We start from the raw sequence: 25,610 nt of genomic DNA, 5'->3' as shown, positions 1-25,610 counted from the left end.
CCTGCTGAATGCTAGCAATATGCTTCTTAAGATATATATGTTCTGTTAGCATGAGCAGGTTTGATTATTAATCTTCTCATCCTTTTTTATCTTAATCTGTTCTATCTAAGCAGATATTCCTGTATCTAAAGCAAATATTCTCATCTTACAGAAACATTTTATAGCTTGTTTATCAAGAACGAAACTCTAGCAAAAAATTAAAGCATCTCTACTAGTTCATGTCTACTTTCCTTTTTCTTGCTGTATTGAGTACTGAAATGTAAAGGTAAAACTATGGACCAATGGTATTCCAAAATTATTTAAAGTGTTATTTAAAAGCAAATGTAAAGAAAACTTTCACCGGTCAAGTTTAGCTGAGTTAACATTTAAAAAATAATGGAGCCATTTTGCATGTTCTGTTTTTGTATTCATGCTGATTGGGTTGTCTCTACCAAACCAGTTGCTAATTTTCCTTTTTGTTGTCACATGGCATTGATTTGAAAGGCATATGTAACAAACAAGAGGATCTCCAGAAAACCCTTTTTTCTTAGTGAGGGAAAAGAAGTTAGAAATACAATAATACAATAGAAATACAGTAATGCAGAAATTACAGTTTTTCTCTCACCCCTTTTTTTTCCCTCCCCCTACCCCCCACCCCCGATAACGCATAATTAGGCAGCAAATGTCACAGTAGCTTCCTTAGTGTAGGTCAGTGTCTTTTGCATTCCCTGTACTGCCAATCATTTTTTTTTCAGGCTTGTAAGAAAAACTATGACCTTGTCCAGCATAGGACTGATTCTTTACAAACTTTTTCAGTATTCATTATGTCCTTTGAAATGTTCGGCTGCCGAAATGTTCCGAGTTCTCTTGCATCTTGTGCCATTGAATTTTATATGTGGTTTAATAGAGTTTTGCTGCTTACCTTCCATTAGCATTATTCTCTCCCCTTCTGATACTTTTCTTGCCTCTGGAATGGGACGTGGACTCATAGGCACTTTAACTTCAGCAGGTTTGTATTTGTGGAGCTCCCATCCACAGAGTTCTCTGGCTAGAATTAATTTTTCATTATGTATTCAGATCATCCTACCAGGAAATGTGAGCCGTATTTGTAGGGAAGATTCAGGAGTAATTTGGTTTAGGGAAGTTCCTTCCTGATGCTTAATCTGGTATTTCTATAAACGTGAATGTCATTGCAGCAGCAGAAGATTTTCTAATATCCCATTCAGTATCTCTTTCTACCTACAGTGCTTGAGAGAGAGAAAAAAAGTGAATCTAAAATATACCAATCTATATTTTGCATCCAAAAAGAAAAGCACCCACTTTAGACTTATGCAGACCTGAAAAACCAGTATTGATTAGAGGCATTTAATTTGTGAAGGTACACTGGAACTGGAGCAGGTTGGAATTTTGGCCTTTGTCCTTTCTTCTTCTCAGGCTTTTATACATAAGTAGTGATGAACTGGGTCGATAGTTACTAGTCTGTTACCAGGACTTGTTAACAGCATTTTTGACTCAGACCTGGTAAAAGATTCCTTAACGTATTAAAGAAAGTTTTGAATCAAAAACCAGTACCACGGGAGTAGGGTGTATTCATTTCAGTATATAATCATTAAACTAGTGCTTTCAAATAGGTTCTCAGTTGTTGCTCGGCGTTTCAGTAATATTAAGTTAGCAGGTAGTTGGCTGAAAAACAAAATATTAAATTACTACTGTTTTTGCTATTTCTCTTCAAATCTTTGATCTCAAACATATTTGTGATGAGAAAATAACAGACTAATTCATTATATACACTTATTAACTGAAATTTTTCTTTCAGCTGCTGTAAATCATAGCTACAAAAAGGTTACCAATCGATCTTTACATGGGAGACCCAATGAGAAAGTGCTCCTAAATTAGAAGAAAAGCTATTTAATTCATTTTTTTAAATATACAAGAGAATATTAAACTAAAATCTTTTGTCTACAATCAAATAAGCATTCTAGTGGTGATTTTGATTTGGTCTGTAAATTTTCATTACCTTGAAAATTACTTAATTAGGTTAGAAAGTGGATGATTTCAGGAAAACAGGGGCATTTGAAAGGAATTGTAGTGATTTGGAATTGATTTTTGAATTGATCAGAGAATGAGCCTAAGAGTAGTCCTTTCAACTTTCTATAATGTGATCTTAATATACTGTTCTGTAATTATATGTAATATGTTAAGGTATTTTTAGTAGTAGAAAGTAGTGTCACTCTAGGGTGCAGCATGATAATTTGGGACAAACATACACAAAACTGTATTTGGCAACTACAGATTTCATTGATTTCCTATTAAAAGACCGTGAATGAAATTGTGGCTACAGTGAAGATTATGGGAATAGTCCTAGTGACTTTTAAGACAATTTCAAACCATGCATTTCAAGTTGCTTGATTTGGTATTAATTCAAAATTTTGTCTACAAAGATAATTGTTCCCTGTTGTTCCTGTGCTTAAGTTGTATGATCTGTATTTGGTTTAAATGAGGATAACTATATGCCTTATATGACTAGACTAGAATAAGTTTATCCAAGCAGATTTATATTTAGGATTTACTTTTTTTGATTTCTCAACTGAATTTGCATTAAGTATCTTGAAATACTTTGGCTTGTGAATAGTATTCCCTGTTGAGATAATAAAGCTTTAAATGTGTGTTACATCATGAACTTTTATATGCCTTTCATACTCTATTATATGATTGTCAATAAATTCAGTATGGCACAGGGCTCCAAATATGGCATTTTCATTTCTTACTGTCTAAAAGAAATCAATATCAATATCAAAACAGAGAAGAACAGGAAGAAATTCTTTAACAGTTTTATCTAAGAAATTAATCTGATTTTGTAGTCCTTAAAAATTTCAATTACAGTGTACTGGATTCCTTAATTAGTTAACTATGGGTTACAGCTTAACAAGTAATATTGAACTGCATGATTCACCAGATCACATGTGCAAAGATAACTGCTTAGTTAAATTAGGATTTCCATATTAAATAACTTGGTTAAAAATAAGTTAAGCCTTTTTGTTGTCCCCGCCCCCAGTAGGGAAGCTGAAACATGAATCTTGGGAATGTATACAAAATTTCGAACAATATGCTGGTTGAAGCGAGAATAGGCAGGGAGAAAGGTTAGAGCTGGGTGAATAAAGAGTATTTAATATAGTTTTTACTACATTAAATGAATTTTACTGAAATTATGCAAAATACTTGCATTTCATATTTCCCTTCATTTTCCTTCAGAGGTGTACCGAATTGTTAAAACAGATGGTCCTGTAGGTGTTTAATTATCTTTATCCTGGCTTTATTTTCAAAATGAAAAAGACATCTGAATACTTCTTGCATATTTACTATAGTAGTTCCATCATTACACTATCTGAAATCTTGTTACCAAAACTAGTTGAATTTTTGTTTACATATGCGTTTGTAATTCACACAATCCTCTGAATGTCTTGTATTCTTAGATGTGCTAATTTGGGAATTATAGTATTCATTTTTTGTCGTCATCATGAAACATGATGAAGTACAACAGTAATGAAAAAATATGCTTGTTATTCAATAGAATCCAATGTTATGAATATATGAATATTTCCTACAGTGAAATATTATAATTTGGCAGAAGTTGCATGGTATATTGTTTTTGTTGTATTTTGTTACGAGACAGAAACCTCCTATAAATTTGAGAAACTGGGTGTCTGTAGAGATAAGAGGACTTCTTAAAGACCGAAAGAAGGCTGCATGAGCTGCTTTTGTGGGAGAAGACATTCACTTGACATCACTGGATCTCTGAAATACCATGAGTCCTTAGTAAAATTTAGTTTTTCCCAAGGACTTGGCAAATCTAGAGGAGAAGGTCCATGTTAAAGTTTCAGTCATCAGGAAAAGCTACAATTCAGAGTTGGAACCAGCCACATCAAAATCCAAATTTCATTTCTTCCTAGCATTCACAAAAATACAGTTGTTAACTGCCCACTCTTTGTGTGATGGTTGTTGATGTTGCTTTTTTACATAAGCATTCTCCTGACACTTGCCTTACAACTTAATAAATTACTGGGTTTTGTTGGAGAAGCAAGGCAGTACAGTCATCAGTACTATTCCAGCTTAATTTGTGATGCAAAATACTGAGATTACTAACACACACCTGAGAACGAATGAGCTACAAAATCTACAGAAGCTAAGGAAAAGGTCACTCTGGATCTTGAGTTTTGATGCTTGGTTAATAGTTTCTGACTTGTGCTATTTCAGCATTCTTTTAAACTGTGGGTTCGTTTCTGTAGCGGAAAGGTTATTCCCTAGTAATGAATGAAATCTCAGCCTTCTGTAAGTATATTTCACTTCTGCATGAAATTTTCCTAGAGAATGGGAATATTTAGCATGTAATTGGTAATATGCTCATGAAATAATTGAGTGGCAAACGAAAACAGAATCACAAAAACTACAGCTGTGTTAAATTATACTTAATGTCCTATACAAGCAGAAAGAATGAACTGTGTTTATTTTCCAAACAATAAAATTTCTAGTTTAGTTTTCAGTGTAATTTTTTTTAGAAAGTAAATTAAGTTTCATACTTTGGATGAAATTGTTTTGCAATTCTGATACTACAAAGCTAATTTACAAAGTTGAAAAACTGTGCTGAGGTCATAGAAATCAATTTTGTAGTGGTATTAAGTTATTTTTTCCTTTGGTCACTGGCTAGTAGAATATGCTGGAAACCACGGTAACAAAAAGTGCTACCATGGTTGCCCCAGAGTCATGTTAAAATGAGTAAGCTATGTTTGTCTTGATTAATATAATAAAAAGGAGAAAAAAAGAGAAGGAAAGGGAAGAAGGGAGAGAAGAAAATTAATAACCTGTAGAACAGAAACAGCAAATGTACAGTCAGAGATGTATCTATGGGTAAGTGATCCTGGAACTCCTAGTACCATTGCGAAGGTGTTAAGCTGTGAAGCTTTAAAGAGTAAAGGAGATGTATTAGTTCAATGGTTTGTCTTTAAATTGTTTCCTTCCATGTCTGTATTTTGCAGGTTTATATTAGGATAAAAGATGATGAATGGAATGTTTATCGAAGATATGCGGAGTTCAGAAGCTTGCATCATAAATTACAAAATAAATACCAGCAAGTGAGGACTTTTAACTTTCCACCAAAAAAGGCCATTGGAAACAAGGTACTTAAAAGAACTCATAGTATCAGTAAGAGTTGGGGAAAAAACCTTTCCTATCCATACACACAAAAGAAGAGGTGACTATCATAAATATTTTTTACACTTGCTAGACAGTACCTGCTATTTTTATACAGACTTTGCCCTCAGCTGCAGATTCACTCATAACGTAGTTAATGCATTGATTTTTCCACTCACTGAAAAGAAAACTGTGTTTAGTAAATGAAATATTGATGACATACACAGTAGATAAATGCACAAAACCCCAAAAACTGTACTGGACAGCTGTATATGTAAAATGTAATCTCTACTCCGTTCTTTTCAATAAATGCCAGCAATTAACACTGGTCAGTAATTCATTAAATATTTCTGTAAATTTTAAAAAGTATCAGTCTAAATTCCTTAAATTTCCTGTGCTATTCACTAATTGTTTTAAGTTCTTTGAACCAGCTTTTTAAAGGCATTTGGGTGCTTAATTCCCCTAATCCGTGTCTTTGTGTCTTAGCTCTCCCATTTTAAAATGGGAATTTCTGTGTTTTCCTATCATATAGGGATTTTGCACAAATACAGCAAATATTATAGTATGTATGTAGTAAATATCATGTAGTTTAATCCTTAATCACCAAAACATTAAAATGTTCAAGAGCTTAAATATGCATTGCAATATACATCACAAATCCAGTAAGGATTGAGAAGAGAAGTAATCAAAGTAATTTTTCTTTACAGTGTAGGAATGATCTGAAAAATTTATTTAACTATCACAAGTAAAATATTTGAGATTTAAATCATGCTTATGACTAAAAACGTCTATACCAAACCACCGGGTGCTTAAATCAGCATTCCTAATGTTAATCAGATTTGTTAGCTTTTATATGGAATTTTCTCCTTTTACTTTTTTTTTGGCCTTAGTATCACTGAGTTCTTGTATCAAATATCTAAGAAGCACCAACCATAGTGACCAGTGTAGTCATCAAAAGAAAGCTGACATAATGACTAAAATACTCAAAGATCTTCATGACATTTTGTTTGGCCTAAGACCACATTAATACATGTATCACTAAAGTGCCAGAATCATTCTAATTATATCTGTTGCAACATTGTCTATGATACAAAAAATCATCATTGCTAATTCATGTGAAGTAATATAAAATTTCAAAAACAAATAGGAAAAAAAAAGATTTATTAATTCCTTAATGGCATTCAGATGTCGGTGAACGTGGATTGTGAATGTTTAAAGATAGTAACTCTGATCTGACTTCAAATGATTTCCCAAGTGTTCTGTAAAAATGAGTAGGTAAGTTTGGCACATGTGATATGAAATGAGTAGTAATGCACATAATCTGGAATAGGTGGTGGTGATATAAATATATATGGAATTTATCAATAAAATCTGTAGGTCTGTGTGCTTGGCATAAAGTCCAGAATTAATGTAGTTGTTCATTGCCTACTAACCTAGTAAATGAAAGCACTTATGAAAGCTTTTCTGCTTTTTTTCATATATTAGAAGATCATGCCTTTTTAATTTCATTTTTAGTGGATAGTTTTGTAATAGAAACAATGTATTTTCTTCTTTGTTACATAACTAATCCTCTTTTTTTGAAGTGATGGAGTATCAGCCACTTCAGTAAATTATGAAAGCCTTCTTGTGAGCTTTTATAGTCTTTCATCCTTAATTACTTTAAATACTAATTCAATGACAACTTCAGTTGCACAATTGATGCATACAAAATTATCAGTTGAGCAACTCATTAAAAATTTGCATCGCTTATTCTTTAGCTTTGGGCCAAAATTCTACCTTAATCATGCATATGCCAGCAATATGCGCTCGCAGCCCAGGCGGCCAACTGTATCCTGGGCCGCATCAAAAGAAGCATGGCCAGCAGGTCGAGGGAGGTGATTCTGCCCCTCTACTCTGCTCTGGTGAGACCCCACCTGCAGTGCTGCGTCCAGCTCTGGAGCCCTCAGCACAGGAAAGACATGGACCTGTTGGAGTGGGTCCAGAGGAGGGCCACGAAAATGATCAGGGGGGTGGAACGCTTCTGCTATGAAGAAAGGCTGAGAGAGTTGGGGTTGTTCAGCCTGGAGAAGAGAAGGCTTTGGGGAGACCTTATTGTGGCCTTTCAGTACTTAAAGGGAACTTGTAAGAAAGATGGCAGCAAACTTTTTAGCAGGGCGTGTTGCGACAGGACAAGGGGGAATGGTTTTAAACTAGAAGAGGGTAGATTTAGACTAGCTATAAGGAAGACATTTTTTACAATGAGGGTGGTGAAACACTGGCACAGGTTGCCCAGAGAGGTGGTAGATTCCCCATCCCTGGAAACATTCAAGGCCAGGTTGGTTGGGGCTCTGAGCAACCTGATCTGGTTGAAGATGTCCCTGCCCACGGCAGGGGGGTTGGACTAGATGACCTTTAAAGGTCCCTTCCACCCCAAACTATTCTATGATTCTATGATAAACAAGCAATCACTTTCTGTCCTATCAGATCTCAGAAAAAGTATCTTTTCTTTACAGTAAGAAGTGGATGCCATGCATTGCACTCCTGATGAGACATAAGCCAGTTGTATAATTGGAATGGATTAGTGATACTTCTGGCTACCTGCTGTAAATAGCTTGCAAGTTGCAAAGCGGCACTTTCACATCAGTTTTGCAAGAGCTTACCTCAGTTTATCACAAAAGAGCTTATTTCCACAGCACATTGTGTAGGCAAATTTTTGTTCTTTTAGTGGTGCTATTTTCTGTACCATGTCATAGTATGTATTGCATTTAGGAATATTGCGTGGTTTTGTGCAGTATGGTGGATCGTGCTTCAGGAACATTTACCCTATAGATCCAGCAGAAATAGAAGCCCCTTGGAACACGTTGCACTGTGTGACTGACTGAGATGGGTTAATGGCCTTGAGATGGCCCTCCTTTCCATGACAGAGCAAATTGAAGTAATTGGAAGGTTTAAAAATTCAGTGTAAAATTAATTAATTCATGTAGGAATGTCTGTCTTGGAATTCTGTAGAACTTTCAGTTTAGGATGAGGGATTTGTGCAGGATGTTACACATGCAAATGTTTGGTAATAAGCATTAGAAGAGATACTGTCAATTCTACTTTTTCCAATACTGCTTTTTTAACTTTAGTGGCTACCAAAGCATGTTCCCTTTTAGATATGCTGTTAGATTTCAGTAGAAATTTTTTTCTCTCTGATATTTGTTATACTGTTTTTAATAGAATTGCAGCAGTCTTCCCATTTCTAAATTAATCAATACAACCTTAAATCAGTGCCTAAAGAGCAGTTTAAGTAGCTAAATTCTGCTAACAAAAGTATCTCTATTCAGTTTACGTCAATCTATGGTTTTCACATCCTTTACAAATCCTCAGTGTTATTAGATGCCCAAATAACATATTGGTAAAACATAGTCCTCCATGTAGAAATGGCTAAAAATGACTATTTTACAGCTTCTGGAAAATGGTGTCATGTGCTTTTATATCCTTCAGGTCTGTACCTGAATGATGTTATTCATTGCGTGTCTTCAATACGCTGTGTTTGGTACTGTGAGGCTAATGAAGGTGATATGCTTATTCTAAACGCTAGTGGCATTGAAAGAGGGTTTTGCTGTAATTGATACCTCCTCTGATACCAGCACTAAATTTGGTGTTCAGTTGTATGTCTCAGATTGAGGGAACCTCCAAGACCACAAGAGGACACCATGTTACACAGAATGACCTAGAATCACTACAGCAGAGTCACAAAATACTATCCACTGTTTCGCTATGTAAAACATTGGAGCTCTGAGGAGGGAACTTGACTAAAAGAGAGTAATGTAAAAAAAACTATGGAGAACTATTAATTTTCATGCGTAATTTTCCTGCTTACTGCAATAGAAATCAGGGACATCAAGTTCAAATGCAAAGTTGCAGAGTTTGACACAGGGAAAATGCAAAAGAAAGCAGAATTTCAGCTGGATGAGGGTTTTAAAAAGTGAGAAAATCAAGTGTTTATTATTGCATGTATGTTGTCATCAAGTAGCAGTGAAATCTGAAAATATTTAACAATTGTAAAACAATAGATTAAGAATCTAATATTTATATTAATTCTAATTATTATGTTTTTAATGTATTTTTGCCTTTCACTTGTTTGCCTTAAGTTGGAACAATTTATCTTAACAGTTCATGTTCATATCTTTCAACAAATTATGTGTGTAGGATTAGAAACTAGCTTTAATGCTTGAGGAAATATAAATCTAATATACAGAAAACCAATTAGTAGAAAATGAACAGAGAAGATGAAAGAATACTGCTTTGGACAAGTAACCTTTCTTCAATTACAAAGAAGAGTGTGTATTTGCCTTTCAGGTTGGTAACCTTGTTTTCAGTGTATCAATTTAAACATTTGAATATAGTAAGTTAGAACTAATGTAAAGCAATGAAAAGAATAATGTGATTTATAAATGTTGCTTTGAATCAAGTCAGAACAGCTAATTTAATTACTGAAGGAAAATATAACAATAATGCTTTCAAGACTCCATGTATTAAGTTTCATAACTAGTCCCTATGCTGTATATTTTCTACTAATGATCTTTCAATGCTGGTAGCAAATAGTTGTCAAAATCTTTATAAGTAGTCCTTGTAAGAATAAGTGTTCTTCCTTCAGTTTATCGATGTTTTGTTTGAGTGAAAATAAGAAACGTATTTGTTCTCTTTTTTTGCATGTATAAGAGAAATGTCATTTACTCATGGTATATTTTTGTACTTATTTTTTAAACTGCAGATAATTTTATTTAAAACTTAAAAATTTGAACTGTATTTTTAACACTTGAACTGTTTGTTTTTGTAATTTTAAAACATGCTCCCCGTATATCAGCCTGGTTTGTGGTTTGCCAAGTATTTTATATGTAGATGTATATACCAAGACTTCTAATTTCAAACTATGATTTTCTTGCATGAAATAGATCTTTGCCTTTTACCTAGCCTTCAGGTACTTTGGATCTTTTGAATTGATACTTCTATTATCACAGTGTAAGTGTTTGTGACTACTGCCTTCCTGTCAGGTTCCTAACGTCCAAAGGACTGGTTTGGTTCCATGAGCCAGCACACTCTAGGTGTAGTGTGTGCTGAGTTATGTGAAGCTCATGAAAAGAAGCTTCATACAGTCACAATACTTGATTGCAAAGGGATCCCTGTATGCTCTTGCATAGAAATGTAGCTTAATTTTTTTCATTTAAGATGAGCCCTTACATTTAGCTTCTGAACCTTTGTTGGTGCTGCCTTGGTGTCTCACTTCTTGAAATCATAAAATAAGAGAATCATAGAATCATTTAGGTTGGAAAAAGACCTTTAAGATCATCGAGAACCGTTAACTTAACACTGCCAAGCCCACCACTAAACCATGTCCCTAAGTGCCTCATCTACACATCTTTTTAAATACCTCCAGAGATGGTGACTCAACCACTTCCCTGGGCAGCCTGTTCCAATGCTTGATAACTCTTTCAGTGAAGAAATTTTTCCTAATATCCAGTCTAAACCTCCCTTGGCACAACTTGAGGCCATTTCCTCTCATCCTATCACTTGTTACTTGGGAGAAGAGACCAACACCCACCTCACTACAACCTCCTTTCAGGTAGTTGTAAAGAGTGATAAGGTCTCCCTTGAGTTTCCTTTTCTCCAGGCTAATCAACCCCAGTTCCCTCAGCTGCTTCTCATAAGACTTGTGCTCCAGACCCTTCACCAGCTTCGTTGCTCTTCTTTGGACATACTCCAGCACCTCAATGACCTTGTAGTGAGGGGCCCAAAACTGAACACAGTATTTGAGGTGCGGCTTCACCGGTGCTGAGTACAGGGGAACGATCACTTCCCTAAATGTTGCTTTCAGACTAATGGTTAAGTAATAATGCGTGAGTATTTACTGGACCTATTATTCTAATTTTTTGAATATTGCAATATCCTTAAAATCTCAGTTGCTACTTCTGCATTGGGCAGATTATAACACTTAAAGAATGGATTTTAGTAGCTGAATAAACATCTAATTAAGCATCCTCTTGCAAGGGTATTGTCTCAATAGAGGACATATCAAAATAGAAATGGTTCTTTTCTTCCACTGAAGATGTGAATTCAGTGATTGTCTAAGTGTGTAGAAATTGAATAAGGTAGCTTTCCACTGAGTGCTGACTTGACTGCATGATATCCTTTGCTTTCCTTTAAAACATCGGATACCGCATATGGAAAGAATATACAGCACTCTTCTGAGATTAGAAGAGAGTGACTTTGCCATGACTCCTCAACTGCATAGGAGGAACAATACAGAAATCTAAAATAAGTTTTCTGTCTAGGAGAAAATGCTGAGAGCAACATCATTCATAATTTTTAGCCCATGCAACTGAAGTGTGTGAGCTGTTTCTCTAGACATAGCATGTTTCATGCCCAAATGTTTGATAAAATAAATGTGTCCCTCTCAGCTATCAGTGACTAAGCTAAATTGTAGATTATTTTGTGTATGTAATTATTTCAAAAGTTTGTAAATATTATGTGTATGTATCTTGAAAGATATCTATTTGCATATACATATATACACATATGTATGCAAATGACAACATCAAAGACAGCATTTAGGATATATATCAAGTTGGCTTCTGGAATGTATCTTGTAATTCTGCAAGTTCTATCCACCAGGGACTTTATCTTTGTACCATTTATGTCAGTGGAAATTCTACCTTTGCGCTAACAGTGCAGATGGCTTCCTTTTTTTTTTTTTTTTTCTTGCCAGTGTAGCTATTTTTTTATCAGTGTTTTGCCTGTTGCTGAAGATAGTGAAGAGTTTAAGAGAGTCTGCAGGATAACTATTTTAGGATTAAAAGGTATAGAAGGTAAAGATTTTATTGCAAATAAAAGAAAACAAAATATAGCTTGTGTCTTATGCTTATAATGTTTATTGGTTTTTAAAAGTTTATCAAGTAAAGAGTTGTCTGACTGTGTTTGTGTGTATATATGTATATATGTGAAGTAATTTGAAGCCATTCAAATTAGAGTTTGAATTTTAATATTTTTGCTCTTAAGGGTTTCACATTATGCCATCGATATGTAACCCCTGTTATGTATTTCCTTACTGTAAAAAGTTTATCTACCATTTTGAGCCAGCAGGATCTGTCTATTCAGAGGCAGGTACCCTGCTTTTTAGACCTGGTGGTGGAGGTACTAAACTTCCCTTGGAAAGGGATAAGAGGAGGAGGAGTGTGAGACGAATAAGTTTTTTTAAGGAAGCCTCCCCTGAGTTTGGCAGAAAGAAGCAAGGGAAAAACTGCAAGGCTTTTTCATCATGCATAGGTCAAGGAAGCAGTGCTGTCCTGTATTATGTTTCAGAGTTTGTGGTTGAGTGGTAAGCTGCCCTTGAGGTTCCCCTGAGGGGAGCCTTTCTGGGTTAGGGACAGAGGTCGCCAGATCAATGCATTTCCATGAAGATTCCAATACTGGATCCTCTGCTTCCCCTTTTTCACTTGTTTTCTACTGTCTCTGTGGCATGAAGTGCTCATACCTCTGCAAGTATCTAAGATACAGTTCTGGTGTTTAAGCCTTTCTTGTTAACTTTTGTGGAAGTATTTTTCTGTGGGAAAGAGGGAGGTAGCTGCTATTGGGTTGGGCTGAGGAAAGAGATGAATGATTTGATGAGATAACTGGGAAAAAAACCCTACTTGTTTTGCTAGTATTTTTCAGAGAGCATGATGCTACATAATTTTTTTTAAGGTTATGGACATATTCAATAGATCTATTTCTGCCTCCTCAAGACAAGACCTGTGTGTTTGCCATAATGAGTCACATTTACAACACAGAATATGAGTTCAAAATTCAGTGTTTATTGTCCTATGCTCACTACATTACACAGTACATTACATAGTTTGTATACATACATTAACACAGTGTGTATTTTCCTATTGTGATCCAGTGAAACTGTGAGATACTGTTGACTCACAGATGAGTATTCAGGACTGACAGAAAAAAGGAATGAAACTTCCTGCATCTTTCAGATCTGGAGAAGGCCCTGTGTTCATACTTTTTCCAAATTCACTATTATTCCAATAAATATCCTAGACCATAACATTAATAAAAACACTACCAGTAATTCTAGACTGACATGGAAAATCATGTTCATGGTTTAAAGGAATTAATTCACAAGTTGCATGCGTATGTCCAATGTACATTTTATTACCATGATAACAAATGTGATTGTAATAGTTAATGTACTGGCAGTGTTTGAAATACATATTTTAAAATAGGAAGTGTACCAATTCCTGTTTAACTAGTACATAGACAATAGCAGAAGAAATATGGAATGCTTGAAAAAGGATGGTTCAGAAAGAATCTTAGGGAAGGAAGTAATTTCATTTTAGGCTTGGGTGTTTTTGTGTCCTGATTCAGCAAAGCACTTCAGGACATCCTAAAATGTAAGTATTTGTTTGACTTGCATTAAAATCAGAAGTCCAGATATCTGTGCTTTTGTATTTTATGGGGTTTAGAGCTCATAGAAACTATCCTTCATCAGATTAGTTTGTTAAAGTCATACTGTTATAGGGAGCTGTGACTTAGAAAGCAGAGAAGAAAGCAAAAATTCTAGCTAATGCCTTTGGGGCAGTGGGCTAAATAATATTTCTTAGTACTAAGCTTTGATATCCAATGTCTTCAAGTAGAATTAGTAGAAAATTATGACTCTGGTCTTTCAGAAATGGAACATATTTATTAAAGGAGAAAAGCTTTGGAAATATAAATCCTTAAGTTACATATTAAAAATTTGAAGTTAAGGATTACTTTCATTAATGCTTACTTAATTTTATTTTTGGATGATATAATATAGATGCTTAAATTCTATATTATTCTTGATTTTCAAAGTGAGTACATTTTAATTTTCAACCCTCTTAGTGAACTTAACTAATATCTTGAGTTATTTTCATACACTATATTGCCTTGTGAGTTTTAGGAAAAAATGTAGCTAATATAAATTTGACAGACATGCTTGTGCTGTAGTGTGGTGAAAAAGAAAAGAAAGGAATCCATTTGTATTGTGTTCAAATCGGGAAAGGAACTCAAATTAATCTTACATGTATAGCCATATGTGTTAATTCTATAACACTGTTTTTTATGGCATTCTAAAGCCATACAAGAAACTTTGTCCTCTAAGTTCACCATGTTACTTTATAACTGGAAAGTTTAATTCTCAAAGAAGTATGAGCTTTAAATAGCCATGGAGATTAAATTAATACAATCTAGTTTTCAAATAGGTAACTTAATTGAAGTACCACACAGATAGAAATAAAAATAATTTCACACTTGGCATAATTATTAAGATCTCTAGTCACAGCACACCTCTCTTCTGTCACTGTCACCTACACACTAAGGGGGACTACAGGGTATTTCAGATTTAGAATCCAGATCCTCTGGGTTTTCTACTGGAAAAGACTGCAGTTGATGTTTTATGTATACAGCACTTAGAAAAGTGCATTCAGTTTTTCATTTCCATTTTTTTGTCATATCACTATCTAAGAGAAGAGAAATAAGTCGATAGGAAATGGTTGGCTTTTCTATTACAAATACTTTATAGCAAACACTTCATCTTCAAGTTCTGGGTTACCTGAAATTTGGCATGAAGGTTAAAACTAGCACAGTGTGTAGTAGTATATTTCATTTTCAGTGGTTTAATTTAAAAGGTAAACAGTTTGCCAACTCGTACTTCTTCATCTCTTTCAGAATGTCTCACTGAATTAATGTGTTCATTTGGTGCTCAAATGTAACATTTAATGAAAATAGTGAATTGAGTCTTTTTCTTTTCAAGTTACAAAAATTTGGTATTAATTGCTGTTGAAGTTTAGGAAGAAGGAACACAGAATATTTAGGGTCTACAAAACAAAATTTTGCCTGTCAAGAAGTGTTTTTATTTTTTCCTGTCTTGTAATCCTATAGTTAAGAGAAGTAATTTATTCTAAGAAATGATTGAAGAGAGCCCATAGAAACAGTTCAGATGGTGTTGCTTTACATCATGATGTTATGGAGGGAAAAAAAAGAAAGTAATGTAATTTACATGCTGCTTGGACAACTGCTAGATAAAAATATTGCAGTTTTATAACAACTCATGCATTATTTAGGCATTCTAGTAGCCTCCTGGTATAAAATGAAAACAATTTTCTAAATTTATTTCTTATTGTGATGGTGATGCTAAATTACCAAGTTACTTGAATTAATAAATTCCCTTTCAGAGAGACCTTAGCAGGGACACCTGATTACAGAAATAAAACTAAAACCTCCTTTCTCTGAATCTGAAATCTTACCCACATTTTTCTGTCTTTCTGTACCTATCAATATGCTTGATTTTATTTTATTTTTCCCCTGAAATGTGTTGTTTTATAAATACAGGCAAATTCTAATCCTAATTGCTCTACAGCTTTTTGGGCAATTGCTAGTACTAAACATATTCAATGTTAATTTTTTTAAAAAGCGGAGAAAACTAAATATTGAATACTTCAGATCATGTGAAATGCTGGAGACACTTCCTGCATGAAAAATCTGGTTTTCCTCATTGTACCATGTAAAATATCTTTACATGAAGGCACTATAAATAATGGGCACTTGATATCAATATTCGTCATTCATTCAATTTTTATTATAGAAAATAGAATCATCCTACCAGAGTGTATCTAAATAAAATATCTATTAAAGGAGCATCTAGTCTTTTGAGTGGGAGTAAAGTTCAAAGACCATCTTGTATCCTGCTACTGTTTGGCAGTTGGGATGGTAAACTGCTGTATTAATGAATTTTCTTTTTTTCTTCAAAATCATGCTTTTACTTGCTAGAGTTAAAACATTTCAAATAAAAATATTTGGATATTCTTAGCCCACAGGTGTAGACAGTAGCCAGAACCTAGCAGCCTTCTTGCAGATCTCCTTTAGACGTCTTAGATGTTGCTGGTTATCAGCAGACTGAGCAAGACTGCTGTAATCTTAGCTAGATCTATCAGGGGAGAGGTTAGCCGAGACGGTGGTATCTGGGCCGTTGTGTGGCTCCCTGTAACCATCCTCTTTCAGCAGTTCTGTGGCAGTCTGCACCCATCCATATTCTCTTAGTATCCCCCCTCCTGACTTGCTGGAACCATCCAACACGAGACAAGTGGCATAAGTTCTGCTTGAAGGTTTTTAAAGGGAAGGGAAAATATTTACTGAAATGTGGTAGAGAAACAATTGTTACTGAACTTTGTGGGGAACTTTGAAAGCAATTTCTTTCACTTGCTGAGAGGGTAGAGGAGAAATTGTAGTTTTTCATTAACCTGATTGTGGGTTTGGCTCTTTGCTGTGGTTTTTTTGTGTTTTTTTAAAAATTTATTTATTATTTTATTTTTAAGAGAAGGCATCACTGTAAGCTTGTATATGTAAGCTTGTACACTGTAAGCACTGTATGTACCATGTTTCTAAAGGATTTTGGGGTTGGTTTTTTATTGTTGTTTTATATTTAGAGTCTGTCTTTATTGGTCTTCAGGGCATTTTCAAACCTGATAAAAGAAAGAAATTAAGAAAGAAAACTGCAGTGTTGGGGGGAAGCATTGAACTGAGATGCATTTTAACTAATATTGTTGATAGTTATTACTGTAATATACGCTAGTGAAAAAATGGATCTCAGTTTTATGAACCGTTGTGGTAGTTTCCAGAATCTCCTGAATAAAAGTAGAGAATAGACTGATAATCCTTGGTCTGAGGAGAAAACAGAAATAGAATTTCCCTGTTCAATAGCTGAGCAAAAGATAAGCCCTAGGGGTATTGCTATAGGCTGCAGTTTTCTATTGATGCTTTTTAATGAACAGTTGATTCCTGACCAGTTGACAAATTGACATATGGTTGGCATTTATGTCTTTAAATAACAAAACGTTTAGATGACACTGCATTTTGCTAGCATAACATTACCAATTGAGTTCTTTTTCTAACAGTGGCATTAAACACAACACTAAAAAGGGATCAGTTTTAGTTTTATTATCAAGATTTCTTTTTTCTGTTGATATATTTATTAATTTTTAACACTTTCTGTGAAAGACGGTTTTGAGAAAGTTTAGCCTTTTGGATGGATGATACTGCTAGCTTGAAAATGCCAGGTATCTTAAGAAACATACTTGGTTCCAGGATGCTGTAAATGCCTGAGCCAATTTAGGGAGGTACAAGACATAGTTTGACTGAGATTTATTACACGGGGGAAGAATTTATCAAAATGGGATTGTCTGTTGATAGGGCCTGGGGACTACATGCTTTTATGTATCTGTTAACATGCTTGTGCTCTGGACTTGCTTAGAGGATGCTATACAGCAACATTGTATTCTAAGAAAGCACAGACAAAACCTTAATATGACTATAAACCTTAGTAGCTATAATGCTGCGATGTATAAACTACCCTTTTACTCAAAATAAAAGGTAAGACTTTTTTCAAAAATTAACATTTGAATAAGAACCATTATTTGCATAGATGAGCTTGCAGCTCCTCTGGTGACCCGAGAAGGCTGGCACAGCTGCAGAGCAACCATTTCCTTACTGAACAGGTAGGCTGTGCTGTGCAGCTCTGCGTAGTACTGCAGGAGATGCCTCAAGTATCAAAAAATTAGAAATGCTAATGAAAATGTTGCAATTGTCCACATAAATTTGTGCTAGACTGAGGGCTTTGACAGGACCATAGCTCACCCTTAGCACGTCTGCTGCTGGATGGTTTTGCAGCAATGCCTTTTTCACATGACTTTATCTAAAAGCATTACTTACTTTCTGGTATCATTGAAATGAACTCATAGTTGGAGATGGAAATGCATCAGCTATTTAAGTAGAGAAACACAGATTAATAGTACAATTATGTAGTAAGTCTCTGTTTAAAGAAAGATAGATTTCTTTTCAAAACTGACAGTTCCTTGATTTCTTCTTTGTATCTAATGCTCTTAAATTCCTGTTTGTTCCATTGTACAGTAAATGTACAAAAAAAACCTCACAGTGGGATGGGAAAAATGGCAATTTCATGTATTGTATACCCTTGTTTTGTTGTATAACACTAGCCTGATTCTGCCATACAGGATGGAAATTTTAAGCTCGTGTAGTTTCAATAATTTTGAGATTATTTTTGTATAATATTGTAGTATTTGGTATATTTAGTATTGGAAACTGTACCTTCATAAAACTGTTTCATGATGCAGTACATACTGAAGGACAGGTGTATTCAAGTCATGTTTTATTGTGACCTTTGCAAAGGTGTCAATTAGCCTGTAAAAATTAATACTTGCTATCTAACTATTTTTTTAATCACAAAACAGTGAGAATGACTTAGCAATTGAATGTTTAATTAGCTCCCATTTCAGCTTCTGATTTCCAGCTTCGTTTTGAAGTTAACGATTTGGTGTCTTGTAAATAGACAAAAACTGATATGATAATTTTGCTAAGACTGGTTGACCAAGATAGTGAAAAATATTAGGCTACACTAGAATAACCTGAGTTTATTTCTGCATTTGCAGATTCACCTTTGAATAGCACTATTGTCAGCTTTATTTAGGATGGGATGTGATATCAGAGGCTGATACAGCTCTCATTAAAGTCCTAAAGCCATATTTCCTGAGCTGTTTCATTGTTTTGTTTTGTTGTGGGTTTTTTTTTCCACAGTGCTAACAATAGGTTAGTTTAATCATAAATAATGGTTAGAACATCAGAAGCAGTGCATTTTATGTTGATTGCAACAGCACCAAACCAAATAGAAGTGTTTTATCTGTCCCTAAATCATGGCAGGTAACCATGGCAATCATACCATTTCCAACAGCTCATGGAAAATATTTGAAACATCTTAAGTGAGCTGTTCCATTAATAATGAAGCATATCAATGTTTTGCCATCTGTTACATACTAACAGTGTATATGAAAGACCAGCAGTTGTGTGAAACAATTTAAACTGCAAGTTGGAATGAACTTGGCTTGTAATGAAAAACTGCAAAACAGCGTAACATAAAATATGGTATGTCAGACTTTGCTTTTTAGTTTTGTAGCTTAACATCATCTTCTAATATCTGTTGAGAGTCTATAAGATTTCCATTATGTATTCTCATTTTTAGAGATTTCTAATTTGATATTAGCATTTTGCTGTGGGGAGAAACTTGGCAAATTCTCAGTCAAAAAGTATTTCGTAAAATATTTTGGGAGACATTAATTTCAGATTAAAAATATTTTCCCAGATGTGTTTTGATGCTTCTGCAATCTGAAACAGTTTTGCTTGTTAATTGAAATTTTATGGACTTTTAATCAAAACTATATGCTCTTGAACTGTGGGCTAGGAAATAACTTCGACAGTAGTTTGTGCAGAAAGCTTTATTTTTCAGAAAATATGCCTACAAATTGGAGGTGAATGCTGGTATGTTAAGTCTCAGTTAACAATTTCTGTACAATATAAGTTTACTGTGCATAAATCAGTGGTAAATGTGGCCAAGATGCCCTATATCAGAATCTGTCCATATTTTTAATGTAACTGAGTCCCTCTCTATATAGTACGCTTTCTTTTAACAGGCAAAGAGAGATTCTTAATCAATTAGGACGGGCAATGGATTATGGTTATACGCAATGTATCCCTGTACATACTAGTTCCTTTTCTATGCACAGAATGCTTTCATGGACTGTTAATCAGGTGGTGTTGAATATATGAGGCTTTCTCTTTGTCAGATTGGAGCTGCTTTCCAAGTATAGTAAGATAATTTTCAGCATCATTACAAGGAGTGGTAGTAGCTGTCCATAAATAATCCCTCACACTGAGGATATATGGCTCCAAAGAGTTTATCTTTTGAATTGAAAAGAAATCTCAGATCTTGAAAGCAGAGCTCCTGCCTTCTTTGAATACTCTTTTGCCCCCTGTAGTGCCATGGCATCAGGGATTAGGCTTATCATAAATACAGTAGGAGATGTTTTACAAGTAATGGTTAAGAGTTAAATTTCTTCAAGTTTGGTGGGATCATTCAATCTACCACTGGACCCAGTTAGAAGAACTGAAAGGGCCAGTTAGCCTTGTCTTTTGGTTTTAAAGTTAGTAAGGTTGTAAGGTATTGTTCAAATACCTTCATGGAAGGATTTGTAGAAACAGCATCTAGGGCCTGACTCAGGAAAATGCTTAAAACATGTGTTCCCAATTTGATTATGGAAGGATCTAGTATGTTCCGTATAAAAATGGAGAAAAACTTAATATAGAACAGTCTGTTTTTTCTGTAATAATTTCAAATTATATGTAATTTGTGTTCTATAAACAGTTACAGCTCTTGAAAGGATAGGAACCAAATATGTATAATGCTGATTTTAGTGCCATTTTTGGTATGTGCTTCTGGAAAAAAAAAAAAATCAGTGCCACAATTATTCAAAATTTATTTTTATAGCCAGATTCGAAAGAACTTACTGGTTTTTGTCCAGAGCTCTTGCTAGTCCTATTTTCTTTAAAAAGCAACATATGTAATTAAGGCAGGTAAAATTCATAAATAAAAAGAGCATTTATGAGGCAAAGGAGAGATCTTCATGGTGATTTGGATCCCAACTGGTCAAATGGCTGGCTTGATGATTCCAGACACAAGTTCTTTTTCGTTGTTAGAGACAATTACCCATTCCATTTCTTCTATAGATTTTTCTTACCTGAATTTCAGAAAATACCTTTGATCTTTGTAATAATACCCATCCATATTTTTGAGAGCAGGTCTCCTTTTTCAACTGTGTTAGCAGGATCTCTCTTCAGTGAGATCTTGAAAGTGTGTGTTTATTTAGTACTGTTACTTTATCTTCCCATACATGCTTTTCTTTTCCTAAAAATGAAACTGTATAATCTAACCTTTAATACTGTGAAAACGTAAGTTTTTTTGCAAAAGTATATGTAGCTGTAATTTGAACAAAACTACTTTGTCCCCCCAGTACATTCATAAATCTGTACATTGAATCTTAGGGGAAGATCTTTGCTGTTTCCTGTGTTGAATAGATATGCAAGTGTAGATTTGAATTGACAGGTACAATCTCATACAATCACCAAAGATAGGTACTAAAAGTATGGGTTTTTTTCACTGATACAAATCCAAATCAAAATCTTTCCCTTTACTTTTTGCTGGTAAACAAAAATTTCCTTTAATAGTTGGAATATAAAATGCAAACTAGATTTCAGTTGTAGATAATTGGGTCCAATGAAAAGACGGTAACAGTTACCTTTTTATAATTTGAGACTGAAAAAATTGGCCAGGCTTTGAACCAATTGTGTTTTTCTATTACCAATTACTCTATTTAGTATTTTGTGACAAAACCTCTTTATTACCGCAACAACTTGGCAGTAACAACTGTGTAGTAAAATAATTCCTCTGAGTAGCCGACCTGCTGTTGCAAAATGCATAATTAATGATAAAGTATAGACCTACAGCTGAATCATTTTGACCTTGGTTTACATTACTTCTGGTAAGGACAATGGGCCTTAGTACATGGTACAGAATTTCATGGTAGATCGCTCAGTGTTTGTTTTAGAGATCAAATTTATGTCAGGCTAAAAAAGAGCATTTTTAACTGTTTTCAGGCTGAGTTTAATTTCTGAGATTTTCTGTATTTCACTTGAGTAAGTGGCAGAAAAATAGCTATATTACAAGCACTAATTTGATCAGCTATAAAGAGCAAAAATGCATTCCCCAAGCATGTTCTGGCAGTCTTAATTAGAAAAATCCTTTGTGCCATTATTATCTGTAGTTAATGAGATTCTTTACAATAATATAAGGGATAGAAAGTACCTACATTTAGCATTTTGCTCCTGGGTTTATAAAAAAGTGGTCCTGCCAGTGAAAGAAGATGTATTTATTTAAATACATGTGCAGTACAGAAGATACTAAAAGAATGCAGCTTCTGCTGAAGAGCAAATTTTACCATAATTTAAATGATTTCACTGAAAATACTGTTGTTGAGGATTTGTGACCAAAAAAACTTAAGAACCGAAAAAGTGCTAATGAATGTGGTACTTTAAAAATTGAGATTTTCTTGGAGGCTTGAAAACATAATTGGTAGAAGTGATTAAAGTACAATCAAGGAAGTGTAGTGGGGGTGAGGCCAGTTCTTTGGAATGGCTCTAAGCTGAGGCTGTGTCTGCACTGGGAGCAGGCTTGTAGAGCAAAGCCATGCTCTTCCTCCATCATACACAGTCAAGTAAGACTAGGGGAGAGGATTATTCCGTAATTGAAATGGTTTCACGTGCCAAACATTGCCACTACTCATGTGGTTAAAATTTTCAGAACCAAAGCTGTTCCACAAACTTTTTCTTCTTCTCTGAGATCTCCTATGTGCCACACTTCCTTGTCGTCTGCCTCACACAGCCGGTGGTAGCAAATTTGTGATGATGTGATACTTTAAATCCTTTGAGTGAAAAGATGGGAAGACAAGGCTGTTCCCTGAGCTAGTCAAGGAATCCAGTAGGAACAAAAATCTTAGTGTAAAGAGGAAAAATAATAAAATTTATGTTAGTCAATTAGTTAACTAGTATTGCACTACACTTATTTATTATTAGCATTCCATTTTATTCTAATATTATGTGTGGCCACATATTAAAATTTTTGCTTTAACATTTCCCAACAGCTTGTATAGACTTCTGTTCCACACATTTGTCCAGACTTCGTCAGTGCAGTGGGGCATGGAGCAAGCTGTTGCTCTGTTCCGTTTGAGTAGTAACTGTACTCAGTTGTGCAGTACTGGGTGAGTGACTCTGCAGAGTGGATTGCATGAACTGTCAACAATGCAGCTTTGTTTTTTAATAAAGTATCAGTTTCCAGGAGTTTTCAGACTTCATTTCTTCATTTATCAGTAAATCAGTTAAACTAGAATCACTTGCTACACAATTTGTGTGTGTAGTGTGTGTATGTTGCTGAAAAACAATGTGACTGATAAAAAAGAAATAGGAAACCATATAATACATAGGTTTTTTTATTTTCACACTGTTCTTGATTATTACATGTATTAATATAAAACTGGAATGTGAAACAGGGCTGGACATCTGTGTAAGTTCTATCTAGAACTGTGTAAGTTGATATCTAGAAAACAAAAAAAATGAATCTCTATATATTTTGGAATTTTATTAATTAAACAACACAAGCACTGCCTAAGTTTTTGAAGCCTGTAAGTATGAATGTCTTCAGCAATTATAAATATTACAGCAATTACAATTACATGTTATTAAGTAATCATATGCAAATAAAAGACAAGAGCAGAAAAGACTTCCTTAAATTACAAAAAATTAGGCTATTTTTAGTATACAGGATTAGTTGCCAATATTTGAAAATGTACCATGCTTAACATTGGGGTGTTTTTTTGTTTGGGTTGTTTGTGGTTTTGGGGTTTTTTTTTGTGTGTGTGTGGTTTTTTTGTTTGTGGGTTTTTTGTTTATTTGTTTTTTATTCTATGAATTTAAGTTACTACTTTGAGAAATGTCATTCAGAATCTTTTCTCATTTTCTTATGTCTCCTAAAAATATTGCTGTTCCTGGTAACTTCTCCTAATGAGAGATAAGAACAGAACAAAATGTCAATAAAGGTTCTAGGAACTCTGCAGCAGTCCTCCTGAATTTGAAGGAGCATCCCTGCTTTGATGATGCGTTAGTGTGTTTTACTTAAGGAAGGAATAATCTTCAGATTTGCATTCCATGCATGGCAGCATGGCTTGAACCTTTTTAATACAATGAATTTATCCAGTGTTGTCAAATGTATTTATGGTGTTTTGTTGGTGGGTTGTCATTTTTTTTGCAAGGAACAGTTTGTTTCATCCGCTTTTCTTACACAGATAAATAATACAGGTTGGATAGACACATCTATAGATAATAGTCTTCCTTTGAGTGCTGTAATTGTCTAATAATAGTTTTGGCTTCATGCCTAGAGAACATACTCTGACATTTAAACCAGGTGATCGGAATGCCTGCATTTCTGAGATATAGCATACTGGCTGTAGCACAAACCAGCCAACACCTGATTTAATTGTAAACCTATTGCAGTCTTATGTTAACGTGAAATGTGTAGACTGTAATTGCGATCCCTCACAGGAAAAAGTTTAAGCAAGATGTAAGTTACAGGATGTGCATGGCATTGTGCTGGTTGTTAGACTTTTAATTTGTAAGTCCCTCAGCAGAATGTGGAGTTTATAGAATTATTTTATTTATTGGGGCCAATATAGTGTAAAATCCTGAGATCTAAAATACTATAGGAACTTCAGTAAAACATTTTTATGAGAGTTGTGATATAGTCTTTAAAAAAGCAGTCTACTATATGAAAACTTCATCTCAGAATAGTAATTTATTAACATTAACAAAATAATAAAAAAGCTGGAGAAATATTAGTCCATTATGGAGTTTGTGTACCCAACATCTGAAAAGTATGAATTGTGAAGAAATTGTGGGAATAAGTTGGTATTTCCTCCTGCAAAGACTGGTAATTCTGGATCTCAAAAAGAATCGCATAAATTGTTATGCCACTGCTTCTATGCCACTGTTATGCACTGCCTTTCTAAGATTGTAGTATTTTATGGAGATCTACTATTAGGAAAAGAATTCTGGTCCATAGGAGAAACAGTCTGCCAAGGAGAGAATTCTGCATCCTGTCAGTGGATGTTTTTGTGAAACAGGTTTTTATTAGGTTGCATGATTTTCCTTTATCTCTCGGGAGGACAGAGTCAAGAGTTTTTTACATAGTGCCAACATATTTCTGTAGACATAATAAACATAGATCATCAAAAGATCAAATTTTATTCTTATTAGGACTGTATAGTTACATTATAGAATTGAAAAACATATTCTTTGCGCCATTTATATTTTTTTCCTTTCTATTTTTAGGATGCAAAGTTTGTAGAAGAGCGACGCAAGCAGCTACAAAATTACCTAAGGAACGTAATGAACAAAATTATTCAAACTGTGCCAGAATTCACAGCCAATCCCAAAAAAGAGACTCTTACTCAGCTGATGCCCTTTTTTGTGTAAGTATCTGTCAAGTAGTCAAGAAAATATTAAGCTTTTTTCATCACAATTTAATTTAAAATATAATGTCAGCATCTCCAAAATCTTTAAAACAGCGTTCTTTTAAATAGAAGGGTCCTGTTCAAATTGTAAGTGCTTTGTTATATTTAAAGGAATATATGACATATATAGTAATTTTTGTTTATTTAAATGGTGAATTTGAACAAAAATCACTTTGATATTTCAAAAATGTCTAAGTGACCTCAAAATCTGCATCCATACATACTCTTCAAACATGAGGTGTTTTCTTTTATTTGATTTTTCAGTTTTGTTTTGCTTTTGTTTGTGTGGGGTTTGTATTTTTGTTTTTAAATTTATTTTGGGGGATAAGTGTGGAGCACTTATTAGGGTACTTACTAACCAAATTAAAAAGTCAAGCTGTTGAATTCTTTCTAGCCGAATTTTGCAATCTGCTGACTCATGTTCTGATTTCATTAATGTTAACGTTGAAT

The 25,610-nt window shown here is 34.3% G+C and overlaps 1 protein-coding gene across 1 annotated transcript in view; it reads left to right on the top strand.

Annotated features, from left to right (window-relative positions):
• The window catches only part of LOC104072998 (sorting nexin-29-like), a gene marked incomplete at its 5' end in the record, with an annotated part of 42,002 nt that extends 16,880 nt beyond the window's left edge, over positions 1-25,122 (top strand). The window contains 2 exons of the mRNA XM_009572635.1: positions 5,013-5,153; positions 24,979-25,122. Of these exons, the coding sequence (XP_009570930.1) occupies positions 5,013-5,153; positions 24,979-25,122 (285 nt within the window). The remainder of the gene's footprint in view (positions 1-5,012; positions 5,154-24,978) is intronic.
• Positions 25,123-25,610: the final 488 nt, after the last annotated feature.

Source organism: Fulmarus glacialis, unplaced genomic scaffold, assembly GCF_000690835.1.
Source record: "Fulmarus glacialis isolate BGI_N327 unplaced genomic scaffold, ASM69083v1 scaffold29892, whole genome shotgun sequence".
Taxonomy (NCBI): Eukaryota; Metazoa; Chordata; class Aves; order Procellariiformes; family Procellariidae; genus Fulmarus; species Fulmarus glacialis.
This window is presented reverse-complemented; position numbering and strand designations above follow the sequence as displayed.